Source organism: Cervus elaphus, chromosome 14 (genome assembly GCF_910594005.1).
Source record: "Cervus elaphus chromosome 14, mCerEla1.1, whole genome shotgun sequence".
Taxonomy (NCBI): Eukaryota; Metazoa; Chordata; class Mammalia; order Artiodactyla; family Cervidae; genus Cervus; species Cervus elaphus.
The window spans coordinates 62,733,641-62,747,444 of NC_057828.1; the positions used below are offsets into that span (position 1 = coordinate 62,733,641).

The 13,804-nt window shown below is 34.8% G+C and overlaps 1 protein-coding gene across 4 annotated transcripts in view; it reads left to right on the top strand.

Annotated features, from left to right (window-relative positions):
* CEP350 (centrosomal protein 350) overlaps positions 1–13,804 on the top strand; it is a 163,915-nt gene that overhangs the window by 37,479 nt on the left and 112,632 nt on the right. For 3 of the 4 annotated variants that reach the window (XM_043922764.1, XM_043922765.1, XM_043922767.1), the window contains exons 7-11: positions 1,350–1,463; positions 5,141–5,254; positions 9,684–9,830; positions 11,050–11,708; positions 12,488–12,609. In XM_043922764.1, coding sequence (XP_043778699.1) covers positions 1,350–1,463; positions 5,141–5,254; positions 9,684–9,830; positions 11,050–11,708; positions 12,488–12,609 — 1,156 coding nt within the window. The remainder of the gene's footprint in view (positions 1–1,349; positions 1,464–5,140; positions 5,255–9,683; positions 9,831–11,049; positions 11,709–12,487; positions 12,610–13,804) is intronic. The other variant, XM_043922766.1, reaches the window with a different exon arrangement.

A 13,804-nucleotide genomic window follows, 5' to 3' on the forward strand; every position in this document is an offset into this window, starting at 1 on the left:
TCATGGCAGTTCTTTGGTAAGTTGAGCCCAGTTGAAAATACAAATCTTTTTACTGTTCTGGTTATCATCCATATTCATTACTTTATCTTTTTTTGTACAGTAACATTTTAAGTTTAGTGTATTTCTTAAGGAGTAGTGATAAATTTGAAGTAGGAAATTAGAATGATAATTTCTAGGAAATAGCATATGTGTAATGTTTGTTGAGAAATTGAACAAGTATGTTCTAAGGAACTGTTTTCCACACTTTGGTTGTCTGATTTTGTCTGTGTAGACAGAAGCTTGTCCATTTGTTCAGCCATAGGCAAAATCAGACAGATGGTAGTGATTAATGCCTGTCTTCAAAGAAAAGAAGAGTGAGTGTTGTTGTTTCTCCTCAGACTTGAAAAGGTAGTTTGTTTCTCTGATATCCATAATTTATGATTGACATTCTTTTACCATTTAATTGGTGCTTCTCCATTTCTAGTCTTTTTGAACAAATGCATATTGTTTTGTTTAACTGAAGCTTACTTTCCAAACAGGACTTGTTAACACATTATGTGGTATAGCTCATGATGCATTCCTCTTTTAAAAGCTTATAAAGCTGTTCAACATTTAATTGTTAGGGATGCACAAATCAAAACCACAGTGAGATACCATTTCATACCTATGAGGGTGACTATAATAAAAAAAGACAATAACAAGTGAGGATATGGAGAAATTGCTGGTAAAAATGTAAAATGGTACAGCTTCTTTAGAAAACATCTTGACAGTTCCTTAACAAGTTCAACATAAGAGTTACCATATGACCCAGCAATTCCACTCCTAGATATACTACCCAAGGGAATTGAAAAAGGTATATTTACACACATCCTTGTGCATATATGTTTATAACGACATTATTCATAATAGCCAAAAAGTAGAAACAGCCCAGATGTTCATCAACTGGTAAATGGATAAGCAAACATTGATATATCTGTACAATGGAGTATTCTTCAGCAATAAAAGTTAAATGAAAGAAGCCAGACACAAAAGGCCATACATTGTAGGATTCTATTTATATGGAAATGTCCAGAATAGGCAAATCTATAAAGATAGAAAATAGTTGAGTAGTTGGCAGGGAATAGAGGGAGTGGTGTGGGGAGCAACTGCTAATGGGTACAGGGTTACTTTTCAGGGTGATGAAAATGCTCTACAATTATATGATGATGATAGTTGTATAACTATCTGAATATCCTAAAAAGCAGGGAGTTGTACACTTTAAAAGAGTGAATTTTGTAGTATATTAATTTATTTCACTTAAAATTAAGAATGTAACAAAACTTTGAATGCAATATTGATAAGGATGTTTTGTATTGTTGGTTATATATTAGGCTTCAATCCTTCAGAGACCAAGATTCGAACACCTGATGGGAAAGTGTGGCAGGAGGCTGAGTTTCAAAACATGAGTAGAGAACTGTATCGTGACTTAGCACTTCACTTTGCAGGTGAGAGTAGAGTGTTCCTAGGTTTTGAGTGTTTTATCATGCATACTACCTAAGTTGCAATACTGAAACATAAAATTGTCACCAAACTAAAGTTATTTCCCATTTCTAAATGCATGGTATACTTAAGTAGTGATATTGTCAGTCACAAGACTCTTAGCTTCTAGGGTTTGCTCCAGGGTTAAATTAGCATATATAACTGAAAAGACAGAAACTAGGCTATTTTTAAACTAAGGGACTTTCTGAGTGGGCTTGTCTGATTTGATGGAGATATAACAGTCTAGTTGAAGTTTACTAGCCCTCTGAGATCTTTGAAATGGTCAGTAATTTGGTGGGCAGCAGATAAGATACTAATGTGAGGGCAAAAAGCAGGAAGAAAAATGAACATTATTGGAAGGGAATAATGTGTGTTAGAGGATTGGAAATAGGAGGAACTTATGGAAGACTGGAAGAGGAAAATAGGAAGATCATACATATAATATTACTATATTGAAACCTTGTATGATTTGGGCAAGATGCTGCTGGTTACTTAGTCTCCTGAATGTTTTCCAGTTGACGAAGTGTAAACTCAAGGAGTAATTTTCCCATGGTTACATAGAGCAGTTAAGAATTGAAGCCAAGGTTTAAAACCAACTCAGTCTGACTCTAAAGCCTGAGATTTTTCTGGTAAGCCCTAGTAGAGAGTCTGCTAATAAATATTATGGCATCAACTGTCCAGTCCAATTTTCCTATTATTATTTTTGGAATAATATCTTCAGAAATTTTTTATCATATGAAAAGGAAATATAATACAATAGTTAAGAGCACAGATTTTGGAATTAGTTTACAAGGATTCAAATTCTGACTCTGCCACTTAATTACCTTTTCATACTATCTGTGTTACATAAACTCTCTTCCTTGGTTTTCTCATCTGTAAAATAAGAATGGTAATATGCTTCATAGAAGACTAGTGGAATGATGTATGCCAAAGAACTCTTAAAGAGGTCTGCCTATTATAGTTTGCCTTCTCTTTTGGTGGGTCATCTCTCCTGCTGCTTCTATCTTAAACAAAACCCATCTACTTCTGTATTAAATTCCATTTGCTGTAGTGTGTTTAAGGGCATTACTACGACTCTGTTTTCTCTTTCCCATCATCAAGTTTTCCCTCTCTGTGAGGTCATGCCCATCAACATAGTGTTTGATAACATGCTGTTATCTGGGCCATCATAAAAGAACCCCTCTTTTGGCCCTACTCTGCTTTGTTTCTCTCCTTTTATTTACAGTGAAGCTTCAGAAAGTTGCTTCATCTTCATAGTCTCTAATTTTTCTCCTCCATTTTACTCCTGAATCCTTTCTGTTAGGTTTTTGCTCCTACTTCTCTGGACTGCTGTTACCAAGGTCATCAGTGACTTCCACATTGCTAAATCCAGTGTGTAATTCTCATTTGTTATTCTGCTTGATCTCTCAGAAGCATTCAGTTCGGTTCAGTCGCTCATTTGTATCCAACTCTTTGTGACCCCATGGACTGCAGCACTCTAGGCTTCCCTGTCCATAACCAGCTCCCAGAGCTTGCTCAAACTCATGTGCATTGAGTTGGTGATGCCATCCAACCATCTCATCCTCTGTCATCCCCTTCTCCTCCTGCCTTCAATCTTTCCCAGCATCAGGGTCTTTTCCAATGAGTCACCTCTTCGCATCAGGTGGCCAGAGTATTGGAGTTTTAGCTTCAGCATCAGTCCTTCCAGTGAGTATTCAGGACTGATTTCTTTTAGGATGGACTGGTTGGATCTCCTTGCAGTCCAAGGGACTCTTTAAGAGTCTTCTCCAACACCACAATTCAGAAGCATCAATTCTTCGGTTCTCAGCTTTCTTTATGGTCCAACTCTCATATCTATACATGACTACTGGAAAAACCATAGCTTTGACTAGATGGACCTTTGTTGGTAAAGTAATGTCTCTGCTTTTTAATGTGCTGTCTAGGTTGGTCATAACTTTCCTTCCAAGGAGCCAGTGTCTTTTAATTTCATGGCTGTAGTCACCATCTGCAGTGATTTTGGAGCCCCCAAAATAAAGTCTCTCTCAGAAACGTTGGATATCACTAATCACTTCATCTTTGAAATTCTTCACTTGGAATTTTATCTATGATACCATAAGTGTTTAGTTTTCCTCCTAAGTTTATCTGCTCTTTTTCATTCTTTTTTTTTCCTTATCAACTATGTATCTCTGAACATTGGCATGTCCTGGTCCCTGTGCTTGGATCTGTGTTTCTCATTGTTTTTCTTTTTTCGTTTTTCTTTTCTCTTCCATCCCTTTCTTTTTACTTTATTGTTTTTTAAAATTTTTGTTTATCCATATACAAACTAGGCAAGCTTATCGAGTTTCAGTACTTTAAATATTCTCTGCTGATGTTTCCCAGATTTATGTCTCTGACCAGACTTCTCTGAATTCAGATTCATATCCAGCTGCTAACTCTGCACCTCCCCCTGGATGTATAATAAATTTCTTAGGCTTAACATATCCAAAAATGGAGCTGGCTAACTAAATGAGGTCATGGTATACCCCTTAAACTTATTCCTCTGGTAGTCTCTCCATCTTACTGGAGAGTAAATCTTATCCTTCTGATTATTCAGGTCCAAAATCCTTGGTCATCCTTGATCCCTCTGTTTCTCTCATACCTTGTATCTAAATTGTCTGAAATACCTCTAAAATGTAATCACCTTCACTTACCACCTAGGTTCAAGCCATCCACTGTCAGTCTCCTGGCTAGATTACTGTAGTAGCCTTCTAACTGGTTACCCTGCTTCTGCTCTTCTAATGAATCTGTTCTCATCATAGCTATCAGAGTAAGCTTGTTAAAATATCATTTAGGTCATGTCACTCCTTTGCTCAAAAATTTCTCATCCTATTCTTGAATAAACCTGAAGTTCTCACAATGACCTATAAAGCCCTATGTAATCTGGCTCTCAGTTATGTCTCTTGACCCTAACTCTTACTGCTTTTCTCTTTCTTCACTTTATTCACATTGATTTCCTTGCTATTTCTTAGACACTAAGTATGCTTCTGCCTCAGGGTCTCTGAATCACGCTTACTTCTTTGCTCAGGATGCAGAGCTCTATATATATTTAAAGTACATTTATCCAGATCTGTGGTTGAGATTAATTTTCAAATTTATGTGTATAGTCAGTTTATTTCTGCAGATTAGAATTTAAAAATTAGTGAGTAGTAGTTTATATGTGAAATACTTTGACATATTTCACTAGCCTAATCATAAAAGGGCCTAATTTAGGAATATTGAGTATTTTATAAAGTTTTATTCTAGAAGTTCATGAATATTTCAGTTAAGTGGGAATTTTTAAATGAAATAGGAATCTGTGAAAGTGCTTACTTCTGAGGTTCTCTAAATGCTGTGATCTAGCTTGGAAAGCATTATTGTTGTTGCTTCTTTCAATTTGTGAAAACCAGGTGAGTGTCTCAAGGGTTTCCTGGAAAAAAAAAAAAAAGAAACCTAACAGAGTTATCGTAATCTCTAGACCATTCTGTAAGAGGACTTGACATTGCAGCTTTTGAATCAAAGAAATAGCAAAGGTTTCTCTCTCCCTGCGTGAACCATGTATTCTACATAGATTTCTCATACTGGGGGAAGGATGAGTGGGTCAATAGCACTTATTATAATATTTGCTATAAATGTTTCTGTTTTTCAGATGATAGCTCTATGAAAGAAAAACCAGCTGAAAAAAGTAAAGAGAAGAAAGTGGTCAAGCCAGTACGAAAAGTCCAAAAGGTAGCACAGTTATCAAGTTCAGAATGCAAAACAGGTTGGTTTTCTCAATATCAGGCCTGAAATTATATATTAGTGAAATTCAGAAATAAATGTTCTTATTATTTGACACACAAAAATTTAGTATATTTTATGTATTATTTTATGTGTGTTTTCTTGAAGTTAATTGACATATTTAGAATATATAGTCTGATAAATCTTCATATATGTATATACTCATGAAATATGTTCACCATGATACTGAATAGTGCCTCCCGCAGTTTTTTCTGTCATTATTTTTGAATAGAAATTAACCAGATTAAAGGTAATGGTTTTTATGTAGTGAACTTTTACATACAGAGGGATGGCTTATGCCTATAGCTAAGTTTCTTCACTTATTCTCATGAGTGAATAAATATTACACAAGAAAAATCTGGCAGTCTGTGCTAGTAATGGACTGGACTCTGAATAAATCAAGATGGGGGAAAAAAGAATTCCCTAGCTTTATAGTGATTAACATTTCATGCTTAATCTAGAGTGCCTGAATTTTTATACTGGTTCTGTCATGTCTAACTTTGTTCCTTTGGTAATTGAGTTAATTTTGGTGTCCTTTGGTTTCCCTGTTTGTAAATGGGAATATATACTCAATATAGTACCTGACACATTGTAAACACTCATTTGTTAGGTGTAATTTCTCTACCACTAATTATTATTTCTAGCTATATTGAAAATGGCTGTTTAGTGTGTCGTATTTAAGTCATTGAGTAATTTGGGTCAAGGGAGTGGAGAAAGTTGGAAACTTGTCCCTTTCAGTTTGGAGACGACTCAAACATTCATTATGCAAATGTATTTGCTTTATTTAAGGCACTGCGGTGTTCTAAGTTTAGGCAGTATAGTGGTAAGCAAGATGCGCATAGCCCCTTCCCTCCTGGAACTTAGAATCTTGTCAGGAAAAAAGTAGATATGTAGTTATAATAAAGTGTAATGAATATTGAATAAAGTGAAAGTGTTAGTTGCTCCGTCATGTCCGACTCTTTGCCAGCCCATGGACTATAGCCCACCAGGCTCCTCTGCCCATGGGATTCTTCAGGCAGGAATTACTGGAGTGGGTTGCCATTCCCTACTCCAGAGGGGGTCTTCCTGACCCAGGGATTGAACCCGAGTCTCCCACATTAGGGGCAGATTCTTTACTGTCTGAGGCCACAGGGAAGCCCCCCAATAATTGGATAGGGAACATACAAAGTCCTATAAAAACATGAAAATAGAGTGATAGGGCACTGGTTTCTGTCCAAGTGCTTGTTTTCTGATCATAGACTAATCAGTTCAGTTCAGTTGCTCAGTCATGTCTGACTCTTTGTGACCCCATGGACTGCAGCATGCCAGGCCTCCCTGTCCATCACCAACTCCTGGAGTTTACTCAAACTCATGTCCATTGATTTGGTGATGCCATCCAACCATCTCATCCTCTGTGGACCCCTTCTCCTCCCACCCTCAATCTTTCCCAGCATCAGGGTCTTTTCAAATGAGTCACCTCTTCACATCAGGTGGCCAAAGTATTGGAGTTTCAGCTTCAACATCAGTCCTTCCAATGAATATTCAGAACTGGTTTCCTTTAGGATGGACTGGTTGGATCTCCTTGCAGTCCAAGGCACTCTCAAGAGTCTTCTCCAACACCACAGTTCAAAAGCATCAATTCTTCGGCGCTCAGCTTTCTTTATGGTCCAACTCTCAAATCCATACATGACTTCTGGAAAAACGATAGCCTTGACTAGACGGACCTTTGTTGGCAAAGTAATGTCTCTGCTTTTTAATATGCTGTGTAGGTTGGTCATAACTTTCCTTCCAGGGAGTAAGTGTCTTTTAATTTCACGGCTGCAGTCACCATCTGCAGTGATTTTGGAGCCCCCAAAAATAAAGCCTGCCACTCTTTGCATTGTTTCCCCATCTATTTGCCATGAAGTAATGGGACCGGATGCCATGATCTTGTTTTTCTGATCATAGACTAATCAAAAGAGTGCCATATAACTTACTTTGTGACATCCATTGTTAATTGTAGATGTCATACAAGAAAGACCCTGGCTATATACCAATAAAAAAATAAAATTTTATAGGAACAAGAATTACCTGGGTGTAAACTAAACTAATTCTTACATTAAAAAAATGTAACAGAGTGTTTTTCATGTGATATTGTTCTCAGGGGCTTAGTTTGAAAGGAAGCACTGGGACCACTGTAACTTGTAAATACTGATCTTGGATTGTATTTATCCAGTTTTGTGGTGGGCTAATTCTGCCATGTGTGTACTGTGATAGTTACTGCTACAGAGAGTCATTAAATTGAGTTAAAGCTGTTTTAAGAGTTTATCTATAGTAAAAGTTCTCTTTTTCTACCAATGACTGCATGAGACTATTCCAGAAAGCCAGAATTTAGAAATAACCACCCAGCATATTTGGGAGCCAACATTTATAAATAACTACCCAGCATATTCATGATTGCTTGTTCTTGATTCAGAAAATTAAGCTGAAATTGAAGAGAAACCTGTTCTCCCATTTTGCTTAAGCACATGAAGTATCTTATAAATAGATTGAACAATACACATAAAACCTTTTAAATATTTTAGATAAACTTTTTGAGGTTAATAGCAAGGTGCAAAAGCATTTCTAAAGTAAATAGTACACATTTATAATTCATGTTTTTTAATGGTAGATGTTTTCATTAAAACTACTTTCATTTAAACTTTTTTTTTTTTATTTGTTTTCAGTATGAAAGTATTTTTAATTTCCTTACTGCAGGTACAGTGGCATCCAAGTCATCAATTTCTGATATTCAGTAATCCACTTTGTAGTTCTAGATGCGTAATATGACATCTGTTGTTGTTGTTGTTGTTTGTTGTTTAGTTGCTAAGTTGTGTCTGACTCTGCGACCCCATGGACTGTAGCCCTCCAGGCTCCTCTGTCCATGGGATTTCCCAGGCAAGAATACTGGAGTGGGTTGCCATTTCCTTCTCCATCATTTAAACTTTTTTTTTTTTTTTTTTTTCATTTAAACTTTTAAATGGTACTCTAAATCTTTTTTTAAAATTATAGATGTAATAAAGTAGTATCACAGAAAGTTTGGAAAATAGAAAAAAAAACAGATAAAAACCACTGCTCTCACTTAAACAAAGGACTAGTAGTTTTGTGTATTTCCTTACAGTAATTTTAAAATCAGTAGTAGATTATTGTAGTCATTGTATTATAAGATTTTATCTTTTTCTCTTAGCATCTTAAGATAAGAACATTTCTGCTATTTTTTATAGAAATTGTAATTGGAAATGGCCACACAGTACTCCTAATAGAAACATAGTTTATCTACTATTCAATATTTAGGTTACTTCTGATATTATATAAATAATACAGTGAACATTGTCATTTATTTTTTTCTTTCTGTTGGATACATTTCTATTACTTCGATTATTTGATCAAGGGAAATGACCACTTTGACATGTAGTACTGTTTTTTAAAAATGAAACTGTATCCATTGATATTTCAACAAACATAGTAAAAGTGATTTTTAATATAATTTTACTAGCTTTGGCAATGAATGTAAAAGTATTTTTTCTAATTTAAGGTTTAAAGTATTACTTCATTATTTTCATTTCCATTACATTTTTTATATTGCTTTGTATTACAACACTTTTGCATATTTATTTCAGGTTTTTTTAAAATGGTTTCTATTTTATAAATGGTCTTTCATGGTATTTTTTGTTTTTTAAGTCACTGTCTGTTTTGAAATAATGGTCTAATTTTAATTTTTTTTACCATCTGAAGCTAATAAATGAAATTTTTTTCTCTTGGTAAACAGCTATATTTATTGGAATCTACTTTTATTTTTATGAACTTCTATAATGGCAGTTTAAAGCATTGATGATATTTGCTTTCTGAGTGTCATTGTTTTATGCGTTAAAAAGTAATGTGTAGTAATGTGTTATATGTCTATAAAATATAATGTTAAATTCTCCGTAATAACCATCCCCTTCAGAGGTGATCACTGTTAACTCTTTGTTACATGTTTTTTTAAGGTTTTTTTCTATGCTTCACTTAATTGCTCATTCAGCAGACATACATTTTACTGTGTCAGGTACTGTGCTAATTTTGGTAAACCAAACACTTATAGTTAAGACATATTTTTACTTTGTGCCAAAATTGTTGAATTCGGTGCCCTGGTTCTTAAAGTTTCATAATTCATTAATATTTGGTACTTAACTTTCAAAGCATTTTACACTTAGTATTTGAGGTGTGTGGGTAAGTAAAAATTTAAACAGACTACATTAATTGATTTGGGGGGACTTGAGTTTAAAAATAAAATCAGATTGTAAATATGTTGACTTTGGCATAAGATGAGCAAAAGATTAATTACAAATAGTTGTATGGGTAAGTAAGAGGTACTTCTTACAGCTAAAATTTAAGTTTTAAATTATATACATATATATTTCTCTCTTCTTTTTTAGGTAGCAGTCATCTGATTAGTACATCTTCTTGGCGAGATGGACAAAAATTAGTAAAGAAAATTCTTGGTCCTGCACCTAGAATAGAGCAAAAAGAGCGAAGAGCAGCATCAAGTGACAGAAGTGGAAGAGAAAGAACTACTAAATCTGGTGAGCAGTTAAAGTAGTCAATTAAACTACTTAATCATTTAAATTGTTTAGCAAAGCAATGAAAAGTTGCTTGTGTAAGTACTTTGAGAGGTGAAAATACTCTTTTAAGAATACTCTTTAAAATTTTGCTTTTTAATTGTGAATGTAGCTTAAAAAAGAAGTAATGTTCTGTTGGGCTTGGCTATGGATAATTTCCATATATAGATGTTATGTTGATCCTTATTAAGAATTCTGTTTGTGTTATAGTAATTATAGTTAGCTGTCATTGTGAATAAATAGCAAGGCATCATATAATCAAATCCTATTAGACTATTAGGGACCTTTAGAGGATTAAGTCCAATCTGTCTTCTCACCATAGATACAAGCAGAAGTAGACATTCACAAGGTTGGATTTTTTTGTTTGTTTGTTTGATAGATTAGGAAACAGGCCCTGAGAGAGAAGTGAGTTTTCTCAAGGATATACAGTCAGTGGGTGACACAATTTGATCTAGATCCAGAGCTCTTTAGTTTGACACCCAAGTCCATTCTCCTTTTAAAATGTCATGAATGCCATTTGAAATAACTACTCTTTCATGAACACTAATTTTAGAAAATGAAATATAAATACCTACAAGCCAGCTTTCCTTTTCTATTGAAAAAAATTGCCTCAATTTGAGCTTCTGAAATGGATTCAGTAAGAAGTGCTATTTGATATAGAGAAGTTAATACATATTTTGTATTTACTCTTTTTATCTGACTTATAAATAAACTTATAAATTGTCAGTCTAAGACTAAGCCACATCAGCAAACATTTAGTTGATAAAATGATTGTTTTTCTATATATTTAATTTTTTTCTGCTATTCATTGGAGAGTTGTGGCAGCCTAATATCAGTTTTTAACAACTGATTCAGGGTTTGGGGAGAAAGATAAATAGTAACATTAAATATGCATATGGGAGAGAATTAGTATCTCTCTATTAATAGTTGATATTGATAATTGTCTATTAATAGTTAAATATTCACATCAACAGCAAGATTGTCCTTATTTCAGAAATATTAAAAGATGCACTTTAAAAAAATGCTGAGGAAGTACAGTTCCTATGGAGTATCGGAATTGTTCTCTTTTTTCTTAGGTTCTCTAGAAGACTTTTTAAGATATTTTAGTTAAAGTGAAATTTCCTAATTTTCTCCTTAATGCAGTAAATCTTAGAAATGAATATAGAATTTTCATACTTTGCAGGGGGCCATATTGGAAGAGCAGAGTCGGATCCTAGATTGGATGTTTCACATAGACATCGCCCACGAAACTCAGAACGTTCAAGAAGTAGAGCTCGGTCAGAAAATAATGTAAAGAAATTAGCGCCATCTCTTCCAGATAATAAGCAGGAAGAAAATGCTGCCTTAAATAAGGACTTTTTACCTGTTGAAATTCGTGGAATTCTTGATGACCTCCAGTTGGATTCAGCAGCTCAGACTGCAAGACAAGAGACAGGAGAGTTACAGAATCAGAAGTCATCAGCAGCCATACAAGCTCCTAGAAGTCATAGCCCAATAAAAAGAAAACCTGACAAAATAACAGCTAATGAAGATCCCCCTGTTATTTCTAAAAAGCGTCACTATGATACAGATGAGGTACGTCAGTACATTGTTAGACAGCAGGAAGAAAGGAAGAGGAAACAAAATGAGGAGAAGAAGGCCCAAAAGGAGGCCACTGAGCAGAAGAATAAACGATTACAGGAGCTCTACCGGAAACAGAAAGAAGCCTTTACTAAAGTGAAAAATGTGCATCCTTCTGAGCCATCAGCAACTAGGCGACTGCAAGAAACTTACTCCAAATTACTTCTAGAAAAGTCATTGCTTGAAGAGCCAACTCAGCAGCATATCATGCAGGAAACACAGGTAGTGGTACTAACAAAATTATAAAGGGAGGTAATTCATGGTTAAGAAAAACTTTCTTGCTGTAATATTTAAAAATTACTCACTATTCCTAATATTCAGACATATGTTTAGACAGTATTTATAATAATGATGGCCTTTCATGAAGTTTATTCTATATGCAGAGTAATTTGAAAAATACAATTGAAAGTAAGTTCTCAGTTTCCTAGAGTGATTGTTGATCTGTCTCATTTCTGGTTAGTTATATAGTTGCCTAGTTTTAGTTGTATTACTGAGCAAAGTTAGACTGTGTTAATAATGAAAAACCTAGTTTTGTTATCTGTGCTGAAATTAGAGAATATTCTATTATAGTATACTAATTTTATGAGTATTGATTTTGTTTTTAAGGATAGTAAGAATAACATTTGAGTCTATGCCATGTGCCACTTACCATTTTAAAAGCTTTACAGGCTTAAGTTTCAGTAAATCCTCACAACTCTGAGAAGGGGAGGTACTGCTAGTATTTCCACTTATTAGGTGAAAAAGAGAATTAGAAAGAGTATTATTTCCTCCAAAGTACACAGTGAATTGTAGGTGCCCTTGTTGGATTTCAGTTGTAATTTTTGCTGTTAACCGTATTGGCTGGTTTTAAGACAAACTAAATTAAATTGGTTTTATTTGAGAGGAAAACAGCGCCTGCATTTCATGAACTTCGTAAAGTTGAAGTGACTTAATATTTATCTTATGTGCTCCTTGAATGTGTCTTTATGATGGGAGTCGATAAAAATATCCTTTTCTTACAGACCAGACCAGGGTATCAGCCATCTGGAGAATCTGACAAAGAGAACAAAATGCAAGAACGTCCCCCAAGCGCATCTTCCAGTAGTGACATGTCTCTGTCAGAACCTCCACAGCCTCTTGCCAGGTATAAAGGGGAGAATGAAAGATACTTAAGTATATCTTTCATGATATTTACTATAGTGATATCTTTCGTGATATTTACTATGGTGGTCTATGCCCAGTGAATTTTGTTCATTGACTTCTCTGGGAACAAGAGGTTTATCTGGAAGTTGGATATTATCTTCTGATGGACACTTAAGCATGGTTATACATTTGTACTTGGTGCATGCCCCATTTTGTTGTTCAGTTCTTTCCAGTTCTTCAATATTTGGTGTAAATATCAGTTCCTGTCAGGGATTACCTTCAGTTGGAAGTACCCTTGCTTTCTTTGACCTCAACACATGATAAAAGTTTGTTGGATAAGTGAATCACAGTGAAATTAGTATTTTTAAATATTTGTGTTAAATATTTTTGAAAAGGTGTTTCTGTATTATTATTCAAAATTTCTTCATATAACGCCTACATTAACATATCTTACCTCTCAAAAGCTGTATTTGGATACACATATGAACAACTGAACAGGGACTAAGAGGGGATTTGATTTGAATTCAGATTGGTGACTGAGGGCTATTTTACCTTGAATTAAAGAATAAAAGATTTTTTTTTCCCCTTGGGCTGTATTGTTTGCAGTAAAGTAAACAAGCAAACCTATTTGTCCATGAAAGTTAAGGTGATTTTCAGACTACATGATTATAAATTATACTTTGAAATAATCATTTTTGGAAGAGAAAGATTTTGAAATTCTTCTTTGGGAATGCACAAATAAAAATCAAGTCACCAGTTTGGGGTTAATGTACATATGACCCTCTCACCCCTTGCTGGCCCCCATCACCCCCCCCCCCCAAGAGAATAATAATTTTGATAAAAATAGCTAACATTTATTGTTTGTTACATTTTAGACACTGATCTAAGTACTTTGCATTTAATCCTTGTAAATTCTTTGAGTTCTCTCAGTTGTTGTTCTTCAGTTGCTACGTTGTGTCCAACTCTTTGTGACCCTATGGACACAGTCCATGGAATTCTCCAGGCCAGAATACTGGAGTGGGTAGCTGTTCCTTTTTTCAGGGGATCTTCCCAACCCATGGATCTAACCCAGGTCTCCAACATGGCAGGCAGATTCTATACCAGCTGAGTCACCAGGAAAGCATACCCTATTGAACTTTTATTATAAGTGAAGTCACTCAGTCATGTCCAACTCTTTGCCAGCCTCCTCTATCCAT